This window comes from Nelumbo lutea, chromosome 5 (assembly GCF_056320005.1).
Source record: "Nelumbo lutea isolate HS-2025 chromosome 5, American lotus-T2T, whole genome shotgun sequence".
Classification (NCBI taxonomy): Eukaryota; Viridiplantae; Streptophyta; class Magnoliopsida; order Proteales; family Nelumbonaceae; genus Nelumbo; species Nelumbo lutea.
Genome location: NC_142688.1, coordinates 42,256,670 through 42,281,076, shown reverse-complemented (window position 1 = coordinate 42,281,076; position 24,407 = coordinate 42,256,670). Strand labels below are relative to the sequence as shown.

Genomic DNA, 24,407 nt, shown 5'->3' with positions numbered 1-24,407 from the left:
CTATAACTACTGAGTAGACCACGAGTTACTATCAAAGCCTAAGGGCCAAAAATGCCGAGCTAACAAAGACCTCGACGCGATAAGACCCAGTCGCCTCTATGGCATGGGCGAACTACTGAGTAGACCACGAGTCACTCTCAGAGGCTAAGGGCCAAAATGCCGAGCTAACGCAATCCTCGGCGCAATAAGACCCAGTCGCCTCGATGGCATGGGCGAACTCCAAGAGTCGACTATAAGTCACTCCCTCAGCCTAAGGGCTAAAACACCGAGCTAACTAAGACCTCGACACTGTGGAAGACTTAGTCGCTTCATTGGTAAAGGCAAAGTATTAAGTTTCAGAGGCGTAGGCAGCACGGGTCTGAACCCTATGAAGCCTAGCTCGTCTCGGTATACTGGTTGAACCTGACAAGGAACAACCTCTGAACATACAGTTTGGCATACATGGTAATTACTTCGGGGTATACTATAAAAATACCTCAAGCATTAAGGGATAGTTTGGGGTAACAACTACCAAAAAATCCTACTTCGGGTATGTTGCTCTAACAACTCGAGTGATGAAATTGCTTCGATAGAAAATAAAGAGCACAACACACTTAGTAGAAAAAGAAAAATTCCATTACTAATTTATAAATTAAAGATCGAGCTTAATATCCCGGTAAGAGTTCAACAAGAGTAAAATAGGGCATAATTGTCCAAGAGAGAGATTTAAAAAACCGGGCTCTAGCACCCGAGAACCACTAGAATTCAGTCAGAAGAAAATAACAGAAGAGCTGCCAGCCTCAAGGGTCCACCTCCTCCACCTCGTCGTCATCCTTTGGAGAGTCAGGCTCCTCCTCCTCCGCCTGGTCCACCGTCTCAGGATCCAGGCCCTTCATTGTTATGCCATCAAGGTTGAGCCTAGAGAACTTCTTTCAGACCAACCAGCAACAAAGCGTGAATTTGGAGCGGTAGGAGCTCAAGCCGTACTCCACTTGGAGGTCGTGATACTCCTAGGAGTCCTTGAAGTCCCAGACCGCTTTAGCCCGCTTGGCCACCACCATGGTGTCGAAGTTTCAAGTTCGGTCCTGAAGCGTAGACTCCAAGTCTCGATCCTGCTAGAGAAGAAGCTCCCTCTCCGCCACCACCCTCAACGACTCCCCCCTGTAGTGAGCACTCTCCTCAGAAAGTCTGGCGATCTGCGCCTCCTGGTCCCGGACGAGCAGTTCCTGGGCCTCGCCCCTTGCGAGCCTGAAGGATTTCACCTTGGGCCTGGTTGAGCTCGCCCTGGAACCTTTGCACGTTGGACCTATGATTACGAGTGTTGCCGGAGTGGATGTTGGTATGGAGGGCCATGGCATGGATGGCGGAGTTCACCTACCAACAAGAGACTAAGGTCAGAAAAAAGGAAAGGAAAGGAAAGAAAAGAACGAGAAGGAAGAGAAAGGCCACTTGCCACCATACAGTGAGCATAGGCTAGCTTGGCAAGATCCTTGGGGTCATCCCTCCCTAGTTGGTGACCACCTTGTGGTAGACAGGCCTAAGGTTCTTTTGCGTAGCCACAATGTAATCATTAACACCCTCCCAGTTTTCAGAGGGGAACTGTGGGTAGGGGAAGGGGCGGGATGGCACAAACGGAGGAAACAACCCTTGCCTTGGGAGCTTGCCTTCATTGAGGTCACCTCCTATGGCAACTCTCTCAGATGGGACCGGTGGGACCTCAGGCAGTGGAGAAGCGAAGTCCGGATCAGCAGACTCGAACTCAGTACCCGCAAAAGTGGAAGCTCAGTCAGGATAAGATCTCTTCGCCTTACGGTTCTGGTTGCTGGGCAGGAGGCGGCGTGCATCAACACCAGACATGATGGCTGCCAAAAAACCACAAGGTATTAGTCCAGTAAAAAAAAATTACAAGGCACTACGTAACCTGAAAGGCAACCTACCCAGGCTCATGCCAGCATGTGAGAGCTTTTCTTCGGTCAAGTAGTCCGACCAATGGAAGCCAACTACTGCCCAGGACTGCAGCGTTTTTTGAACTTCGGGGTCCAACTCAACCCCTGAATCCTAGATGGTGGCCCTCCAGTGAGTTGGGAAGGGCCACCCTTCAGGGTTATGGACTACGAAATAGTCTCGCTTCTAGGTCGGGATCCTGTTCGGCAGCTCATATAAGAGCTTGAAGCTGCGGCGGGGAGAAAAATAGTAGGAACGCCTTACTGGAGGCACTCCGGGAGAAGCATTCTTGATGCAGAGGATGGTGGAGAGGATGTCAAGGTTGAGGAAGACGTAGGCTAGCCACGAACTGTTCCTGAAAAATCACTATCTTGTTGGGACCATGCTCCCAGGGAAAGTTACCAGAAGGGAGACTGTAGATGAGGTCTCCGGGAAGGATAAAATGAAGAACTAAAGACCTAAGTCACTCCATCGACATGGAGGAGGAACCAAAGCGGTCGGGCTCCCTGCCCCAAGAAGTGGAAGCCGTCTCACCGGAGGCCTCCCAAGCCTCCGGGGCCTACCACCAAGATCCCCCTGAGCTCGAGGGAGCGTCATCTTGGTTACCGTCTCGGGAATAGACGTGGTATGGATATCCAAACATATTGACAAGATGATAAGACTCACTAGAAAAGAAGAGACGGTGTGAACGGGAGAAGAGCTCAGGCAGCTAGATGGATACGCGACCTCAGAATCCGAAGACGAGACAAGTTAGCATAAAAGAAAATGAGGCCTGGGGCCCTCCTATTTAAGCCACTGTGCCCTCAAACCGACGGCTCAGATTGAGACAGATCTGATGATTCACAGTCAAGCTGACCACACATCTTCTGAAACCGAAATGTGACTAGCTACACGTCTCCCATGATTGAGGTAATGACGGCTGCACAACTTCCAAAGTTAAGTGCCGCTTTGGTGCATTTCTCGGCATTCGAAAGGTCAAAAATCCCTTGACTTCTATGCGCACATTTAATGCGTGTAGTCAATCAAGTTTGAACTTCGGTCAAATCCACCCGTCACACTTCATGAACTCCTCACGCTAAGGTAGCACCCTTAGCTCGAGGAGTGGGGGGCAATTGATGGAAGGTGATTTGACCCGACCCTTTGAGACGATGACACGTGGACACAACTCAGCACAAGTAACAGCTCAGCACCACAGCCTGACTGCGACTAAGTAACAAGCCCGTAGGACAGCTCGCTACGTCATAGTTTGCTACAGGGGGAGCTCACTATAATGCGAGCTCAAGGACCCCCGATGTACTAAAAGGGAATAATCCAAGACAAGTCTATCCCAGCTCACGAGCTAGGGTAACAAGCTCGCTTCAATACTTAGGTAGAAAAACTGCCCCAAAGGCAACATTAAGAGGAATCACCTCGAAGTACCCCTAGGAGCTCGCTATAAGGTAGCTTGTGACTTAGAGACGCGATGTTTTCAGGAAGCTTCTATCTGACAAGACCGTACCCATCAGACTACGCCACGTCTCCTGGCTGATGGTGCAGTCCCTGTCAATTCGATAGACTGCACCCACATCTCTCGACAGATGGTGGCATGCCTGTCCTCCTGAACGTCACTCATCCGATTGGGTAGTACCCTACAATGGTTACCTGTGCAGCCTTGGCAGATAATGGCTACAACAGAGACCCAGTGGCAGTTACTCCCGATTTGACAAGAACACCCATATTTAAGAGCCCCTTAGTCGAAGGGGAGAAGGTATCTTGCACCTTATATCCTGAATCTTATCTTACTTGAATTTTCTCTCGAGCACTCAGTGATCTAGCGTGACCTACACTCTTAGCCCTATTTACACTCTTCACTATTTTCTCCAGCATTCTAACTTAAGCATCGGAGTATTCCCACTGGGCAAATCCCTCGGGAATCCTTCACCGTCTTCTTCTCAGGTACCGTCCGTTGCCAGCTAGGAGCCAGTCAGCAACCAGCTAGGAGTGCCCGGATTGCGCAGAATTAGGATGCATTTTTGGGAATGGTATGTTATCATGAGAATAGGTAAATTAATAATTTTCCCTATTTTATTTTGACTAAAAAGAAAGACATATGCGTGAATAGGTGAACATGCCTCGCCCAAAATAGCTATTCAAAGTTACCCCCTTTGAATATGTGGACAGGTCCCATCCACACCCCAATTTTTCATCAACAGCAAAATCTCGTGGTTAGGGACCGTTCACACTTGATTTTTTATCCGCTACTTCACACTTTTCCTGAAAGGCTACCCTATTGTCTATTTCACATTTTAATATTTTTATCAATAAAATATTAATTACTTTACTTAATTTTATATTTTAATAATTTTAATGTTTTATCAATAAAATTATATTTTAAATATTTAAAATATATTTTAAAATTTTTTAATTATTTTACTATTACTTTTTATAAAAAAAGTTAATATTTATTGGTTAATATTAATTCATTGATGCATTTTTCAATATATTTATCATATAAAATACAAAAAATTAGATATTTATGATTAACTGTGTAGATAAAGGTTTTCGAACTGTCGTTGACCTGGACGGTCAGACCGTTCAGCCCAAAAACCGTCTAGGCAAGTGATTCTATTTTACCCCAAACCTGATTTTTGGCCAAAAACCGTTGAAAAAGTCAACAACCCATTGACCAGAACGGTCAAACCATCGAGCTACCCCATTGCCCCAAGCACATGGGTGTGTTCTGGCCCAAGCGGTTGCCTCTCAAGATGGCACACAGGTGCCCTCATCATCAGCTTACAAGAGACCCCTCACATCGGCACCCAGTCGCCTCACATCATGATCGTCCCCCTTTAGCACGTAAGTGGCAGCTCCCATGGACCAGACAGAGCCAACCAAGTGCCCCGGCCATGCAACCTGAGGTCATGCTCCAGTGCTACTGACCTTGGTGGAGCCATCTCATCGAGCAACTCCTAGCGTTGCAGCACACAAATGCTTGTCCTGGCCTACCTTGGCTTGAACACCGCACGGGTTTCTTCCACCGTAGAACTACCCCATGACAATAAGTCACATCAAAGCATTCTTATATGGGCATTAATTGACAATTCTTGTTTTGAACTTTGTCCCAAACTTTTATAGAAGAGAGATAGATTGAAGACTGTTTCTGCTCATATGATAAACTGTAAAGCAAAATATTTTGGAACTTGCTCAAATTGGTGGAGGTTCTCCACCAAGCTGGCTGGATTCATTTGTATCTATATACGTAACTTTAAGAAAGATATTTCACATCTAACCTGCCAGTGGAAATCAGATTTTGGTAGATATCAGGAACATGTGTAACATTCTTCAAAATTAATTTGCAACTAGTATTGTATACATACATACATACATACATACATATTTACACATATATATAAATTTTTATTATATGTTTATATATATTTTTATAATAAATATTATAAAATTAAAAAAAACTAAAAAACCGACAAACTGAACCGTTGATTAATTGAACTAATCAACCAGTTATTTGACTGATTTCAATTCGGTTCCAATTACCATTATTCCGGAAACCAATACTACCAGTTCAATTCACAAAAAAAACCCACAGTTCGACTACCCAGACCGTGAACACCCGTAAGTGTGGGACACGTCTAGTGGGGAGCCCATCGACCTTGTATAAAATGTCTGGATCTGGATTAGCCTCGTCTTCACCCATGTCAACTTTAACCTCAATAGTCAAAACATGGTGGACTGCTCCTTTTCTGTGGGCTGAAATTTGCACCATGAACATATGAATGAATAAAAAATGGATTGTCTTTTAAATAAAAAACATATTTTCAATGTTATATGTAATGTTTAAATTACATGACGAAAAATTATATATTGTTTTAAAAAAACATCATAATACTTTAATATATAATGTTCACTATTAAATTTTTTTTAACGTACAATTAAATTTAAAACATAATAATTTAGAAATATTTATCTTTTCTCAAATTTTCATCTGTTGGTATTTATTTGAACGAGATGAACGGTCAAATTGAACATGGGGACAGATCGACCCATGAGGCCATGACCCATTGACCAAACGTTTATCCCGTTTAAGTGCCACAACATTTTTTGGCCCTTTTGGTCTTATTGGGTCTTTGGGGGAACTGATCAACCCAAGCCCAATCTCCATCATAAAATTCTCTCTCTCTCTCTAAAACCATGAAATTATTCCCATATTCAATAGGAAAAGACTTGAAACAAGTTCTGCACAAGGATATAATCCCATCATCCATTGATATTATTATTATTTTTTTTTGAAGCCACCAATAAAATCATTATTAAGATCAAGCAACCATTAAGCTAAGAACCACAAAGAGTTCCAAAACTAATACATCATTTGTGGAATTCCATGACCCAACTGTGATATGCAGAACAAATAATCTGAACACTGCTAAATCCTGAGCTCATTGCCATGGCCTCAAACTGTTTGACTGTTCTTTCTTTTCCTCCTGGACTTTGTGTTAACATGATCAAATCATGTTCACTGACGATTTTTGTGATGGGATTAGTCGCCTCAAGGGTCTTCGGAAGAATTGATTCCACTACAATCACTTTTCCCGAGTTGGGTAGAGCTTTCCAACAGTTCTTCAGAAGTTTCAAGCAATGGTCGTCACTCCAATCATGAAGTATCCACTGCAAGAAAAAAAATAAAAGAACCATGAAAGACATGTTTAATTGAATTCCTGAAATGAGATATATACAAAAGAAAACTAAGGAACTTGATTCAACTTTTGACATTTATTTAGAATTTGGGTTGGGTTGGGTTGACTTCATGAATGAGAGAAACTAGTCTGCACCCTTTACAGCCCCACTGTGCTAAATTATAAAAAAGAAACTCTTTTTTATAAAAAAAAATCAAATAAATCACCTTCATAAAAATGGCTTCTCCTTTTGGAACACATTCAAACATATCTCCTCCAATATGCTCCACACCTGCTCATAAGCAGTTAAATAGTGTAATTTAGATGAAATAAAGGTTTAATCCCCACAGTGCTTAATAATACTCTTAGATTATAATTTTTCTTTTTATTAAGTTTCAAGAATTGAGTCAGGACATGTAAGATAATGGTATTTACCTTCAAAAGTAGCCAAATGTCATAACGCATAGTATTTAGTGTATTGGGTATAGGATACGTTTAACCTTAGATGAAAATCAAATCAATTCAAGTAAAAGAAAGTGAAATGCTTTTACCAGGATAAGATGGTGCATCTGCTATGACATGGGGTAAATCAAAATTAATGCCCTTAATTTGAGGATACTTGGATGTGATCATGTTAATTGTTACTCCAATTCCACCTCCCACATCAACTATCTCTTTGAGGCCCTCAAATCCCTTGTATGTCTCAAGAATTTTCTTCATGGTCATTATGGTATGATTTGACATTGCTTTATTGAATACCTTGTTAAATCTAGCATCTACCCCAGGATATTTAAATGCATGCATCCCATGGACCTTGTTGAAAGGAATTCCACCTTCAAGAACCGCATCTTTCAAGCAATGCCTGCAACCAAATTGATGATTAGATTTTGCTTTTGCTTGAGTTTAATGAATTTAGAACTATGGTTGCATTTGGATTAGAGCAAATTTGGAATTGGATGAAGGATTGGATTTGTCAATTCTCTATTTGAATTCCTCCCCAATCCAATTGCAGTCCAAGTAACTACCACAAAAAGGGCAGGGTGGCAATCAAGCCAGAATTGGACTCAAAACATCGGAATCCAATCTGATTATTGAAAACTGAAATCCAAACTCGATTTAAAATACAAGAAGATTCAGGGAGTTCAGGTGGGATTTAAATCCTATCGAATTAGATTTAATTCAAATATACTTTATATTTTAAAGAAGGGAAACTTGCAGTACCCTATACTTTGGGCCTAGTCTCACTTTGGTCCTCAGATTTCAAAATATGCCAATTCAGTACCTAAACTTCCAAAACATGCCAGGTTAGTCTTTACCATTAGCAATCCGTTAGTTATCTCTATCACTTGATGACATGTATGACTTAAAACTTTTAAAAATGTCAAAATTATCCTTAAATACTAATCATCATCTTTTTCCTCAAAAATCAAGATTGAACCAAAGCAATAGATTGGTTTTTGACAAATTTCTTTTCTCTATTGGCTTCTACGAGATTTGGGCATTTGGATGATTGATAAATAAAATTAGATGACACCCAAAGGGCATTTGCATCCTTTCACATGCTACCTAACAGCAGTTAATGGTTTTGTACTAAATTGACACATTTTGAAAGTTTAGGTACTGGATTGGTACGTTTTGATGTTTGGTGACCAAAATAATGACCCAAAATATAGAGTATTAATATACAATTTTCCCTTTAAAGAAGGGTTATTATCTAAAATTTATCCTAACATTTTTGCATCTTTCTTAAACTCACCATGATTTTTCAAAACCCCCTTGTCAAAGAGTCTTATTGTTCAAAACTCACATTCCGTTGAGATTTCCATTAGAACACCATTAGTGGTCATTAATAGAAGTTGTCTACATAAGCATTTAAATATTTTACATGACCAAATTACCCCTGATTGATTAGTTAGCCTTATTTAATATTTTTATAACAAAATTACCCCTGATTGTTGTGGGCCTAGTATGGGCCTATTGGATATTAATTTAACCGACTAGGGGTGCAAAAGGATTGGTTCGAATCTGAATCATATCCAATAATTGTAGGCTTGATCCAATATGATCCGAAGATCCGATAGGATCTTATAAAAATTTATTCAAATTCGAATCTGATAAGAATATCAGATATCCGAATATGATCCAATTCGACTTAATTTAAAAAATAATTTATTAAAAGAAAATTAAAATATGACCATTTAAATAAAAACAAAAAAATGCATTTTTCAACTATTTTCATCAAATATAAACGTTTTTATAAAAATAAATAAATAATATAAAAAATTACAAAATTGAAATTATATATATAATTGGATTTTTAATCAGATCGTATTATTCAATCCAAAAAGCTGAAATGGGATATCCAAATCCCACAAAATAGGATTGTACTTCGGATCATATTGGATCATGATCCGATACATTTGCACCCTTAAACCCGACCCAATGCAATGTAAATCCATTATGATGGACCAGGTCCAATCCAATTCAATAAGTACTTTGGACAATTAAGTTTGAATTGATCAAATTCAATATTGTCTTATTCGACTCTCCAACTTAAAAATTGGTATTTATTAGGGGTGAGCATTCGGTTTATTCGATTAAAAACTGAACCAAATAAATCAAATTTTAAGAACCAAACTTATAAAATATAAACCGAATTGAAACCGAATTATTAAAAAACCAAAGAATCTGAAGCTGAATTTTTTGTTCAGTTTTCGGTTATTTCGTTTAAAACCAAATTTTATTAATATTATACTAATACATATTATACATTACATATTAAAATATATATGTATATGTATATTATAATATATGTATATGTTAATGTATATTATATATATTAATATTATATAACATATATTATATTATATATATAATAAATTTTGGTTAATTCGGTTAATCGAATTTCTAATCTTGAAAACCAAAACTGAAACTGAAATTTTTTAAAACCAAATTAACCGAACCAAACAAACCAAAACACAATTTTTATTCGATTTTTCAATTTTAACCAAACAAATGGTCACCCCTATTTAGACTGCTCTAGCCCAAACCTAGTTAATCGGAATGATGTCAAGACTTCTAAGAGTCCATCGACATTCCAAAGAAAGACTCTTTGAAATTAATACTTTGGAAAGGGTTTATATGGTCAATCATGTTTGAGGCAGATTTATGTCTTATGAACCAAAAGCGAGTGAGGCAGATTTATGAATTAAAAAGTAGGGAAATTGTCTAAGGCCATGTTTGAGAGTGCTTAAAAGTAAATGTTTATCCAAAATAAGTGCTTAATTGGGCCATTAGCACTTATTGGTATTTGAGAAATAAGCTGGAAATAAGTGCTTATTTTTGAAGCCCAAATTTCTAGCTTTTTTTAAGTGTTTATACAATAAGTACTTATTTAATTTTTTTCTTCCAAAATTATGCTTAATTGAATTTTATTCATAAAAGTACTTTCTTAAAAGTGCTTATGTAAAAGTACTTTTCTGAAAGCACTTTTGTAATAAAAGTACATTTACAAAAGTTCTTTATAAAAGTAATTTTGTAAAAGTGCTTTCGTGAAGGTACTTTTATAAAAGTGCTTTTGTAAAAAGCAATTTAGTAAAAATGCTTTCATTAAAGTGTTTTTATAAAAGTATTTAAAGAAAAGTGCTTTTGATAAAAATAATTTAATAAAAGTGCTTTCAAATGGTATATTTTGAAAAATTGAAAGAAAATAAAGAACAAAATAGTCACAAATGCTTATTTAAGTATTTATCAGAGAAAAATACTACCAAATGCCCAATATAAAATAATTGATTGTTTTAAAAAATAAGCACTTGAAAAAATTGGATGCCAAAGGCAAATAAATGCTTACTGGAATAAGCACTTGTTTTTAAGCATCCATTCCATAATCACTTATTTTTAATTTAAGCACTCTCAAACATAACTTACCCAGCATGACTTTTTGGTACTTATTTTAAAATCACAATGACTTTTCAAAATGTTCCGGAAATCTAAATAAGATTTTGTTTTCAAAAAGTGTACGTTAAGTTTTAGTAAATTACAACTAGTACTGACTACCGACCCAATAAATATGGATTATTTAAGTGTGAGATCTGTGAACGCATTTAAGCAGCTCTACGATTGGGATCTAACCACACAAAGCATAAATTAAGCTGAACCGAGGATAATCTCAAAAAGATAAAGCTCAACTACTGAGAATTAAACACCACAGGCACAGTATTGTTATTTGCTTAGAAAGGAAAAGAAGATTATTACCAACTGTCCATGAAAACTTTGTCCTGAAGTAAAAGCAGGAAAGACCCAAACGAGATGCCATCCTGGTTCGCAGTGAGGAATTTGCAGACAGGCGCCAAGCCATAAACCATTTCGACATGGTCATCATCGTCCCGTTCGACAATAGAAGATTTGAGAATAGAGTGGGCAGCAAGGAGACGCAAGATGCGGTCGAGCATGGCCGGGGCATCTGGGTGTTGGGTGGGCAAATGGGACGCGATCTCCGAAGGTGAGAGGAAGGTGCCAGGGCCGGCCCTGGATATGATCTCCAGCACGTCGAGCTCCAAAGCAGCTTTTAAGACCATGGGAAGCACCGAAGCGCTCGACAGTTGCAAGGCCAAGAGGCAGTTTTCTTCATCTTCTTTCTCTTCACTGAACGATTTTCCGAGACCACTGACGGAAGACATGTTGCTAGCCGTGAGGCTGGGGGTTGCAGGCTTTCTGAAATGTAGCTACAGACAAAGATCCTTCTACCTCTCCTCCACATTTGCTCCTTTTAAAATGGAGGAAATGGTATGCCACGTCTACACTTTTTCTAAGGGAAATTAACTGGGAATTTTTCCTTTTTTGGGAGTCCAGTGCCACTTTGCTCATCAAATCTTAAAATAGAATTTAATTTTTCTATCAAATAAACTTTCTAATATAATAAATGGAGCATTGAATTCCTAAATTCTCTTGCAATTAATGACATTTGAACTATACTCGATTAAGCAAAAATAGCGAATTTATACCTTGGTTATTCCCTAGATGACCTCTCAGCCCTTTTTGACAATATAACATGACAATCTATGTAGGATGATTTGGAGTTGGATGGTTGGGCTAACCGTCTCAACTTTCAATTGTTTTCTTCTTTAAATGGATTGTAACTCCTAAATTGGGTATTATAATAATTAATAATTACGACTAAATCCTTTTTCATGTCCTAAACTGAGACATCACAGAATCTAATCATAATGAAAAATTAAAAAGAAAAGAATTTTGTTTCTCTAAAGGGTCCCAACTATGAGAAGACATTTCGCTCACATCAGATTGGAATCTAATAGACCTTCTCAACCCTGTATTGCCAATGACAACAATCCACCGGATAAAAACCCCTCCATCATGTGAGGAGCCCCTCACTGATACGTGGCACTCAGGAATACCACATGAAGCCAGAAACCACAGCACAGCAGAATACAAGGAGTGGCAGCCTCAGGTTCCACGGAAGAACTAATGGTGGCCAATGGTAGAGTGGCCTCACCAAGCACCCCAATCGTGACCAGAAGACTACAAAATCCCTTAGATTCAAAGCCAACTTTGCAGACCAGACAACAACCCCTTTGATTCAATCTTCTTTACTCGCGAATATAGAAAGGATACAAGAAAAACTTTACCAAATTCATTTTCAAACAAAACCCAAAATTACAATCTGTTTCACAGCCGTAAAAGCATCGATTTCTGGATGATTAGAACAACATTCATGTTGTGTTTCTCGACAGTAACAACATTCATGACAAAAACAGAAAGGCAAGAGTACGAAGGACCTTCTTGAATGGAGACAAGAGAAAGAGAGAACAGTGCCTTTAGGCTTTATGGCTGCTTTTCCCGTTCCATGTTATGTTTTGTTTTGTAGCGAAATGACCAAAAAAGCCCTTGTGATCGTACGTATTCATAACCGAGTTGAGCACATATCGAGAATTGAGCGGATGAAAATTCAAAATTCCTTATCTTTAGAAGCGAAAAACATCACTTCGGAAAAAAAAAAGAAAGAAAGTTTCCGATGAAAAATTCCATCCAAAAACAAAAGAATTCTCTAAACACAATCCTACTATTTCAATCATGATGTTTTTAACACTAGTAGAGGTGTAAAGTGGGCCATGTCGGGCCGATAAGGGAGGAGTGGAGTCGGGAATATTTTTATGAGGGGGTCAAAACTTATGAATAGGCTATAGGGAGCTAACCATTGGATGAAAAGTGAGCGGAGAGAACAAATTTATATATAAAAATGCTTTGAGTGTGCAAATTTCTGGACCATAGGGAGAGCCATGGCTCTCATGGGTCCCCCCTAGCTTCGCCCCTACGGCAAGGCATGGCCTGCACGCGGCCTATGCAAAGTGTGGACCATGTCGTGCTAGCTTGCAAGCTGTCACAGGCTGTGCTGCCCTCCTCGGTGAAAAGTTTGGAGGTCAGCCTAACACGACCCATGGCCCAAGCTCATGCAGGCTCGTGCCATGGGCTTGGGCCATAGGGCTGGTCTTGGGCGTGGGCCAAACTGGGATATACTAGTTTTTTTTTTGTTTTTTTTTTGAAAATTTGATTTCTTTTATAAGTAAAAGTGTAAAACTAAAATATTTAACTTTCCTTTGAGCTTTAGGAACTATTTGAAAAATTAAGAAATGATAAATGATAAATCTAACACATAAATGAAAAAAAAATATACTTAACCAAAAAAGAATGATGGAATGACAAATTAGAAGAAAAATAAGAGTTTTATTTCATTTAAATTTGAACTATACAAATTACAAAGCATACAATGGTTGGATATTTGGATGAATGAAATATGAAAATGGAATAAAATTAATAAAATATAAAAAATACAATATAATTACAAATTGAAAATACAAAATTACATTGTTGAAAAAATAGCAAATAAATTAAATAAAATTAAAACAAAATTTACAATAATTTTAAAAAAATAAAATTGTTCGATCCGATCCAATTTAATTGGATAAATGTATATTTTATTATTTATTATTTTACAAGGTTTCTAAAACCAACTTAGAGAACGAATCGGTTAGGGATCCGGTTCCCGGGTCGAACAGTCGGCCTGCTCTAACGAAAAAGTAAAAAAATAAAAACGATTAAAACCATTGAACGGTTTGAACGATTCAAACGGTGCAAACGCTCGGGTCAATGGTTTGCTGACCAAATCAACATTTTTTGTCCAAAATCGGTTTTGGCGAATGATCGGTTCCTGGTTTTTTCGATTCGACCGTCCAATTCGGTTTTGAAAGCCATGGAAAAAGTAATAACATTTAATTGGATATATGTATATTTTATTATTTATTATTTTACAAGGTTTTTAAAACTAACCTGGAGAATGAACCAGCCATGGGTCCGGTTACCGAGTCAAAAGGTCAACCAATTTTGGTAGAAAAAATAAAAAAATAAAAAATGATCAACATTTTTTGGCCAAAATCTAGTTTTGGTGAAAAACAGAACCGGTCACCTGACCGGTTCCCGGTTTTTCTAGTCCGACCGTCCGGTTTAGTCCAATTTTAAAAACCATGTTATTTAACATAAATAAATAGTAGTGATGTCAGATTGTCAATAACTTCATAAAACCATATTAGACATATTAATAATATTTTTATTAATTAATAAGTTTTAAATATTATTTTTATTAATATTATTAATCATTGTTAATTATTAGTAATTAGTAACAATATTATTAATTGTTATCAAATATTATAAATATTATTATTAATATTGTTAATTATTATTAACATTATTTTATTAATTATTAATTATTAATATTAACAATTATTTTTTAATTATTATTACTAATTTTAGTTAATATTAATATCATTATTTGTTATTAAATATTATTAATATTTTTATTAATTATTAATTTTTTGTAATTTGTTAATGTTTTTCTATTATATATATTACTAAAAAAATAAATATTGTATTTTAATGATTAATGGCATAGATAATCTCACATGTTGTAGTTGAGATGCATGGAATCAAACACAAGATGTGGACAAAAATGTGCCACACCTTGCAGAACGCCCATTAAGCTGTGGTATGGATCAATGCACACATTTTTGTCCATGGTGCAGAACAACTATCCTATTGGGGTGTGGTGTGGTCCTGTGGTGTGGATGCTAACACACCACCCAATTTCTCATTTACGTTACAGAACACTCCCTAAGTATATGTTTGGTTTCATTTACGTTTATGGACGGAACTACATAGGTGCCTCGTTAGCAAATGCCTCATTAATTGCATTTGTGTGTATTGAAGTTTGCAAAAGCAAACTTTGGTTTCTATGCGCTTCTCCTATTTCAGGAAGCTTCATTTTAGAGTTTCTTGAAACAGATAGGCGTTTATTGGCATTTTGTTGATGTAGTGCCTAATGGCGCTTATGTGTCATAAACACCCTCATTAATTGCTTTTCCCGGTTTTGTAGTCACACAAGTATAAAATGTTTATTCAATAAATGTAAACGGAACCAAACACCCTGTAAGAGAATTGTTGAATTAGTGTGATCGATGAGAATGGTGGAGGATAGGGTTATTTATAAGAATTAAAAATAATTTAATTGCCCAAAATACTCTAAAACTAGCTGTTTTTTAGTTGTTGGGATGGATATTTTGGTCATTGTAAAGTTATTTATAACTTTACCTAAAATGCCTCCTAAACTAATTGTTATATAGTTGTTGGTAGGGCATTTGTCATGATTTATTAGCAGCAGAGGTAGAAGAGAAATTCCATTCGGATTGCGAGTGAGAAATTTACAGAGAGGAGCCAAGCCATAACGCCTTTCAACTTGGTCATTGTCCCGTTTGACGGGAGAGCATTTAAGAACAGAGTAGCTCGTCAGTAGAGACAAGACACGATCGAGCATGGTAGCTGCATCTGGGTTTTCAGTGCGCAGGTGAAAGGCGATCTCTGAAGCCGAGAGGTGGGCATCAGGGCCAGCTCTAGATATGATCTCAAACACGTCTAGCTCCGTAGCCACTTTCAGAGCCATAGGAAACACTACAGCAGTTGCCAATTGCATGGCCACCAACATACAGTTCTCTTCATTTGAGGGTTCAAAGTGATTACTGCCACTGGTTAGAGCCATATTCACTATATATTGGAACAGGAAATAGTTAAAAGTGAGAGCTATCTTCTCCCTTTTAGCTGGGAGCCTCAGAGGTTATGAAATATATAGAGGCTCCATGATACTAATGAAGTGTACGTATACGTATGGTCTGATTTGCTTGATTTTATGACAAACAATAGGCTGCTAGTATCTGATTAAAAGTTCAAATGCTAATAACATTAGTTGGGTGACATGGATAAGAGAGGAGAACTGAATAATAAAGTGGGAGAAGAGAAAGATTTACAGGGAGAACATCTGTCACATTAGATGAAGTGTCTGTTTATATTGGTGGGGCCACAACAAATAAATTTAAGGCCACGATTCTTGGTTTTAGCCCTGTGCAAGGACCCCTTGTATTGGCATGCAGCTCACACTTTATGACCTCGTCAGCAATTATGAAATGCGGGTGTATTGGCATGTGAGACACTTTATGACCTCAGTCAAGTCTCACAACTCAACTTCTACAGCAGGATCCCAATGGAGTAGGTACAAGAGGCATCCTTGGCCTGAGTCCGGCCAAAGACCAAAAAGCTAGCCGGTTTGACACCTTGAGATCCGTGTTGAGCCTCAGCCCTAGGACTTCAAGGCTCTGAACCTGGAGTCATATGATGGGTTGGATTAACTCCTCGATCACATGGAGAGCTTCCAAACCATTATGTTCCAACCACATTCTATCAAATAACTCAGGTGTGGTACTCGGGTTTGGCACCGGGCTCAATTTATGGATCTCCTGGCCATCCATTATTTTTCCAGTAGCTGATGTCATCCGAAGACCACATCAAGTCTCATGACGGTTTACCAGCTTTTTGACAAGGACATCCAAGAGTAATTGTGGAGGTTTAATCTGGAGTCCCTATAGGTCTAGAACCTTGACCCGACTATATAGGTGACTACAAAAATCCATGGCATCGAAGACCCTAACCTGAGGTTTTCGTTGGCGAAGAAACCTCTAGATAACATGAAAGGTTTCCTTGTCGGAGCTTATAAATAAATGAATGTTGAGGAATTATCCATGTGCAAAGTGAATCAAGCAAAATTATTATTTTATCATTATCTCCATAATTGTAGGAGAGATATTTCTAATCTAATTAGTTGTATATATCTTATTTCTTTCTTTTTTTTATTCTAATTTAGGTCGCTGACCTTGTTTCCTGATGGTATCCCTAACTCCATTATAAATAGGTTGTAACCTACTGAATTCAACATTAAGAAATATTATTTTCTCCATTTATCTTCTTTCTTTTTTTGTATCAAGGATGATGACCAAGGTGAGGTAGCCACAAAAGAGGCTGCCATGATAACATGTCATCCATGCGTTTTAGGTCACTTGGCCGATGCTCCAGGACTCCCCCTGATAAAGCACAAAAATTATACTCCACTAAATGCGATGAGGGGTGAGATCCTGTTGCTGATGAAGTCTGTTAACTACTTGAAGTGGCCATCTCTCCTAAAGCAAAAACAACAAACAAGAACCAGGACCGCTACTACCACTTCCACAAGGCTAAGGGGCATGACACAGAGAACTGCAAGATCCTAAAGGTCGAGATTGAGGAATTGATCCGCTATGGGTACTTGAAGTAGTTCATGAAGGAGGATTGAGCTATCGAGTTGTTGAGGAACCAGCCCTAGTAGCCCAAAGATCCACTTCTTGGGGTAATCTCCATGAACACTAGTGGGTCGACAATGGTTGGCTGGATGTAGCTCATTGGCAAGAAGGATGATAATCCAGGAGCTGAAGGGCGAAGAAAAGAACCCTCCAAAGAGGCCTAGACCGAGGAGATGATTTACTTTAATGAGGACAATCTATGAAGAGTCCACCATCCCCACGATGATGCCCTAGTCATCAAGTTGATCATTGCAAATTACGGGGTAAAGTGTATATTTGTTGATAATGGTAATTCAACTAATAGTTTGTTTGTAGAAGCGTTCAACAAAATCAAGCTAGATAGGAAGGACCTCATCCTTCCCAACATACCAGTAGTTGGTTTCAATGGGACATCATCGGCCCTATTGAGAGGTTTAACCTGTTGGTAACAACAAGTTTTTGATTGTTGACATAATATCACCCTACAACACTATTCTTAGTCGTCCTATCTTGCATGCCCTTTGAGCTATGGTATCAACATACCACTTGACAATGAAGTTCCCAACCAAGCAAGGAATTGTCGTAGTGCGGGGGGACCACCTAGAGTCCCAAAAATGTTACATGTGGGCCTTGAAAGGAAAAGGAAAGTAGTTGTTGGTGGTCGACCTAGACCTCAAAACCACTACTAGGGTCCAACAAAGACCGATGACACCTTGTGGAGAGTGTTATCTCAGTTCCAATCTCAAAGGCTGAGCTTGAGAAGACAATGTAGATTGGATCATACATCGAAGAGCCTCTAAAAAGCAAACTCACTAGAAAAGAAAAGAAATGGAACTTCACCCCATAGCAATGAAGGACCATTGACGAGGAGGTTGGGAAGCTCTTTAGTACCACATTCATTATAGAAGATAGAATACCTAAGCTAGATAGCAAACATGGTGCTCATTTGGGGTGGCAACGAGCCAATCTTTTCACGAGCTCTCGGCTCAATTTCAATCGAGCTCGAGCTCGATCTCAAGCCCAATTCAGTGGCTCGATTAATAAACAAGTTAGACTTGAGCCTACTAGAGCTTGGCTTGTGAGGCTCGCGAGCCGGCTCAAATATATATTATATATATAATAAAATTATATAAAATTATATATATATATATATAATAAAAATCTTATAATTATTAATGATTATAATTCTTAATCTTTAAATATAAAATATTTTTTTTTATATATAAATTTTATTTTTATAAAATATTAATAATATATATAAAAAATATTTTTATACAATATAAAATGAGCCGAGCTGAGCTAAGCCGAGCTCAAAACTGGTACTATTCATCTTGGCTAGACTCGAATCCACCCCTAGTGCTCATTAAAAGGGCAAATAGGAAGTGACATATGTGTATAGATTACACCCACCTAAAGAGAGTAGCCCAAATGATAGCTTCCCCCTCCCTAGAATAGATCAGCTAGTAGACGCCACCTCGGAGTCTAAGATGCTAAGCTTCATGGATGCCTATTCCGGTTACAACTAAGAGAAGACTACTTTTGTAACTGAAAGTGGTCTATATTGTCACAAGGTTTTGCCCTTTAGCATTAAGAATGTCGGGGCAACCTACCAACATATTGTAGACAAGATTTTTTTTTCTGAATTAATAGGAAATAAAATTGAAGTTTATGTTGCTGATATGGTAGAAAAAAGTAGTTTTTTAAACTCCCACATCGTTGATTTAACCAACATATTTAAAGTTTTAAGAAAATATGACCTGAAGCTCAATCTTAACAAATGTGTGTTCAGCGTTACATTGAGTGAGTTCCTTGGTTGCATGGTTACCCAACATGGAATTAAAGTCGAACCTGAGAAGATCCAAGCAATCTTGGATATACAACCTCTGAGGTCGGTGAAGGAAGTCCAAAATCTCACTTGTTGAGTCACCACCCTCGACCACTTTATGTCTAAGTTGACAAGGCAATACCTACCCTTTTTTTAAGAAATAAAAAAAGCCAAAGACTTCCAATGGATCAAGGAGTGCTAGCTCGCTTGTATAAACACTTAAAAAAAGCTAGAAATTTGGGCTTCAAAAATAAGCACTTATTTCTGGCTTATTTCTCAAATACCAATAAGTGCTAATGGCCCAATTCGATTAACTAGGTTTGGGCTAGAGCAATCTAAATAGGGGTGACCATTTGTTTGGTAAAAATTGAAAAATCGAATAAAAATTGTGTTTTGGTTTGTTTGGTTCGGTTAATTTGGTTTTAAAAAATTTCAGTTTCAGTTTTGGTTTTCAAGATTAGAAATTCGATTAACCGAATTAACCAAAATTTATTATATATATATAATATAATATATGTTATTTAATATTAATATATATAATATACATTAACATATACATATATTATAATATACATATACATATATATTTTAATATGTAATGTATAATATGTATTAGTATAATATTAATAAAATTTGGTTTTAAACGAAATAACCGAAAACTGAACAAAAAATTCAGCTTCAGATTCTTCGGCTTTTTAATAATTCGGTTTCAATTCGGTTTATATTTTATAAGTTTGGTTCTTAAAATTTGATTTATTTGGTTCAGTTTTTAATCGAATAAACCGAATGCTCACCCCTAATAAATACCAATTTTTAAGTTGGAGAGTCGAATAAGACAATATTGAATTTGATCAATTCAAACTTAATTGTCCAAAGTACTTATTGAATTGGATTGGACCTGGTCCATCATAATGGATTTACATTGCATTGGGTCGGGTTTAAGGGTGCAAATGTATCGGATCATGATCCAATATGATCCAAAGTACAATCCTATTTTGTGGGATTTGGTTATCCCATTTCAGCTTTTTGGATTGAATAATACGATCTGATTAAAAATCCAATTATATATATAATTTCATTTTTGTAAGTTTTTATATTATTTATTTATTTTTATAAAAACGTTTATATTTGATGAAAATAGTTGAAAAATGCATTCTTTTGTTTTTATTTAAATGGTCATATTTTATTTTTCTTTTAATAAATTATTTTTTAAATTAAATCGAATTGGATCATATTCGGATATCTGATATTCTTATCAGATTCGAATTTGAATCAATTTTTATAAGATCCTGTCGGATCTTCGGATCATATTGGACCAAGCCTACAGTTATTGGATATGATTCAGATTCGAACCAATCCTTTTGCACCCCTAGTCGGTTAAATTAATATCCAATCCATTGACAAATGATAAAAGTAGAAGTGTCAATGGACTATGTTTAGATTGGATGCAATCTAAAATAAAACCAAGTTGAACTGTCCTATAAGACATTGAGCTAGACCTGTCTAGTCCAAAATATTTATTGGATTGGATATAACCTGGTCCACCTATCATTGATTCATATTGGCCTAAATCGGAATGGACAATAACTAACCATGACTTAAAACTCCAGACAGCCTTGTAAGTGAGTTTTATTATCCATAACTCACCTTCTTAGATCACCGTTAGTGATCATTAATAGAAATTGTCTACATAAGAATTTAAGTAGTTTATATGACCAAATAACCCCTTGAATGGCCAATCAAGCTTATTTAATATTTTTATGCCAAATTACCTTTGACCCATACCCAGGCCCATACTAGGCCCACAACAATCAGGGGTAATTTTGTTATAAAAATATTAAATAAGGCTAACTAATCAATCAGGGGTAATTTGGTCATGTAAAATATTTAAATGCTTATGTAGACAACTTCTATTAATGACCACTAATGGTGTTCTAATGGAAATCTCAGTGGAATGTGAGTTTTGGACAATAAAACTCATTGACAAGGGTGTTTTGAAAAATCATGGTGAGTTTAAGAAAGATGCAAAAATGTTAGGGTAAATTTTAGATAATAACCCTTCTTTAAAGGGAAAATTGTATATTAATACTCTATATTTTGGGTCATCTTATTTTGGTCACCAAACATCAAAACGTACCAATCCAGTACCTAAACTTCCAAAATGTGTCAATTTAGTACAAAACCATTAACTGCTGTTAGGTAGCATGTGAAAGGATGCAAATGCCCTTTGGGTGTCATCTAATTTTATTTACCAATCATCCAAATGCCCAAATCTCGTAGAAGCCAATAGAGAAAAGAAATTTGTCAAAAACCAATCTATTGCTTTGGTTCAATCTTGATTTTTGAGGAAAAAGATGATGATTAGTATTTAAGGATAATTTTGACATCTTTAAAAGTTTTAAGTCATACATGTCATCAAGTGATAGAGATAACTAACGGATTGCTAATGGTAAAGACTAACCTGGCATGTTTTGGAAGTTTAGGTACTGAATTGGCATATTTTGAAATCTGAGGACCAAAGTGAGACTAGGCCCAAAGTATAGGGTACTGCAAGTTTCCCTTCTTTAAAATATAAAGTATATTTGAATTAAATCTAATTCGATAGGATTTAAATCCAACCTGAACTCCCTGAATCTTCTTGTATTTTAAATCGGGTTTGGATTTCAGTTTTCAATAATCAGATTGGATTCCGATGTTTTGAGTCCAATTCTGGCTTGATTGCCACCCTGCCCTTTTTGTGGTAGTTACTTGGACTGCAATTGGATTGGGGAGGAATTCAAATAGAGAATTGACAAATCCAATCCTTCATCCAATTCCAAATTTTCTCTAATCCAAATGCAACCATAGTTCTAAATTCATTAAACTCAAGCAAAAGCAAAATCTAATCATCAATTTGGTTGCAGGCATTGCTTGAAAGATGCGGTTCTTGAAGGTGGAATTCCTTTCAACAAGGTCCATGGGATGCATGCATTTAAATATCCTGGGGTAGATGCTAGATTTAACAAGGTCTTCAATAAAGCAATGTCAAATCATACCACAATGACCATGAAGAAAATTCTTGAGACATACAAGGGATTTGAGGGCCTCAAAGAGATAGTTGACGTGGGAGGTGGAATTGGAGTAACAATTAACATGATCACATCCAAGTATCCTCAAATTAAGGGCATTAATTTTGATTTACCCCATGTCATAGCAGATGCACCATCTTATCCTGGTAAAAGCATTTCACTTTCTTTTACTTGAATTGATTTGATTTTCATCTAAGGTTAAACGTATCCCTATACCCAATACACTAAATACTATGCGTTATGACATTTGGCTACTTTTGAAGGTAAATACCCTTATCTTATATGTCCTGACTCAATTCTTGAAACTTAATAAAAGGAAAAATTATAATCTAAGAGTATTATTAAGCACTGTGGGGATTAAACCTTTATTTCATCTAAATTACACTATTTAACTGCTTATGAGCAGGTGTGGAGGATATTGAAGGAGATATGTTTGATTGTGTTCCAAAAGGAGAAGCCATTTTTATGAAGGTGATTCATTTGATTTTTTTTTATAAAAAAGAGTTTCTTTTTTATAATTTAGCACTGTGGGGCTGTAAAGGGTGCAGACTAGTTTCTCTTATTCATGAAGTCAACCCAACCCAACCCAAATTCTAAATAAATGTCAAAAGTTGAATCAAGTTCCTTAGTTTTCTTTTGTATATATCTCATTTCAGGAATTCAATTAAACATGTCTTTCATGGTTCTTTTATTTTTTTTCTTGCAGTGGATACTTCATGATTGGAATGACGAGCATTGCTTGAAACTTCTGAAGAACTGTTGGAAAGCTCTACCCAACTCGGGAAAAGTGATTGTAGTGGAACAATTCTTCCGAAGACCCTTGAGGCGACTAATCCCATCACTAAAATCGTCAGTGAACATGATTTGATCATGTTAACACAAAATCCAGGAGGAAAAGAAAGAACAGTCAAACAGTTCGAGGCCATGGCAATGAGCTCAGGATTTAGCAGTGTTCAGATTATTTGTTCTGCATATCACAGTTGGGTCATGGAATTCCACAAATGATGTATTAGTTTTGGAACTCTTTGTGGTTCTTAGCTTAATGGTTGCTTGATCTTAATAATGATTTTAATGGTGGCTTCAAAAAAAAATAATAATAATATCAATGGATGATGGGATTATATCCTTGTGCAGAACTTGTTTCAAGTCTTTTCCTAATGAATATGGGAATAATTTCATGGTTTTAGAGAGAGAGAGAGAGAATTTTATGATGGAGATTGGGCTTGGGTTGATCAGTTCCCCCAAAGACCCAATAAGACCAAAAGGGCCAAAAAATGTTGTGGCACTTAAACGGGATAAACGTTTGGTCAATGGGTCATGGCCTCATGGGTCGATCTGTCCCCATGTTCAATTTGACCGTTCATCTCGTTCAAATAAATACCAACAGATGAAAATTTGAGAAAAGATAAATATTTCTAAATTATTATGTTTTAAATTTAATTGTACGTTAAAAAAAATTTAATAGTGAACATTATATATTAAAGTATTATGATGTTTTTTTAAAATAATATATAATTTTTCGTCATGTAATTTAAACATTACATATAACATTGAAAATATGTTTTTTATTTAAAAGGACAATCCATTTTTTATTCATTCATATGTTCATGGTGCAAATTTCAGCCCACAGAAAAGGAGCAGTCCACCATGTTTTGACTATTAAGGTTAAAGTTGACATGGGTGAACACGAGGCTAATCCAGATCCAGACATTTTATACAAGGTCGGATGGGCTCCCCACTGGACGTGTCCCACACTTACGGGTGTTCACGGTCTGGGTTGTCGAACTGTGGGATTTTTTTGTGAATTGAACCGGTAGTATTGGTTTTCGGAATATTGGTAATTGGAACCAAATTGAAATCAGTCAATTAACTGGTTGATTAGTTTAATTAATCAACGGTTCAGTTTGTCGGTTTTTTAGTTTTTTTTTTATTTTATAATATTTATTATAAAAATATATATAAACATATAATAAAAATTTATATATATGTGTAAATATGTATGTATGTATGTATGTATGTATGCAATACTAGTTGCAAATTCATTTTGAAGAATGTTACACATGTTCCTGATATCTACCTAAATCTGATTTCCACTGGCAGGTTAGATGTGAAATATCTTTCTTAAAGTTACGTATATAGATACAAATGAATCCAGCCAGCTTGGTGGAGAACCTCCACCAATTTGAGCAAGTTCCAAAATATTTTGCTTTACAGT

The 24,407-nt window shown here is 36.8% G+C and overlaps 1 protein-coding gene and 1 pseudogene across 1 annotated transcript; both read right to left on the bottom strand.

The window, feature by feature from the left end:
* Positions 1-6,166: 6,166 nt before the first annotated feature.
* LOC148851985 (caffeic acid 3-O-methyltransferase-like) lies at positions 6,167-11,715 on the bottom strand. The gene is made up of 5 exons (XM_088946285.1): positions 11,594-11,715; positions 10,845-11,461; positions 7,142-7,452; positions 6,818-6,882; positions 6,167-6,582 (listed from the first exon to the last, which is right to left on the bottom strand). Exons 2-5 carry the CDS (start codon positions 11,267-11,269, stop codon positions 6,283-6,285), a joined length of 1,101 nt encoding a protein of 366 aa, XP_088802411.1. The 5' UTR covers positions 11,270-11,461; positions 11,594-11,715; the 3' UTR covers positions 6,167-6,282.
* A 62-nt stretch (positions 11,716-11,777) lies between these two features.
* Positions 11,778-15,693, bottom strand: LOC148851984 (caffeic acid 3-O-methyltransferase 1 pseudogene; annotated as a pseudogene).
* Positions 15,694-24,407: the final 8,714 nt, after the last annotated feature.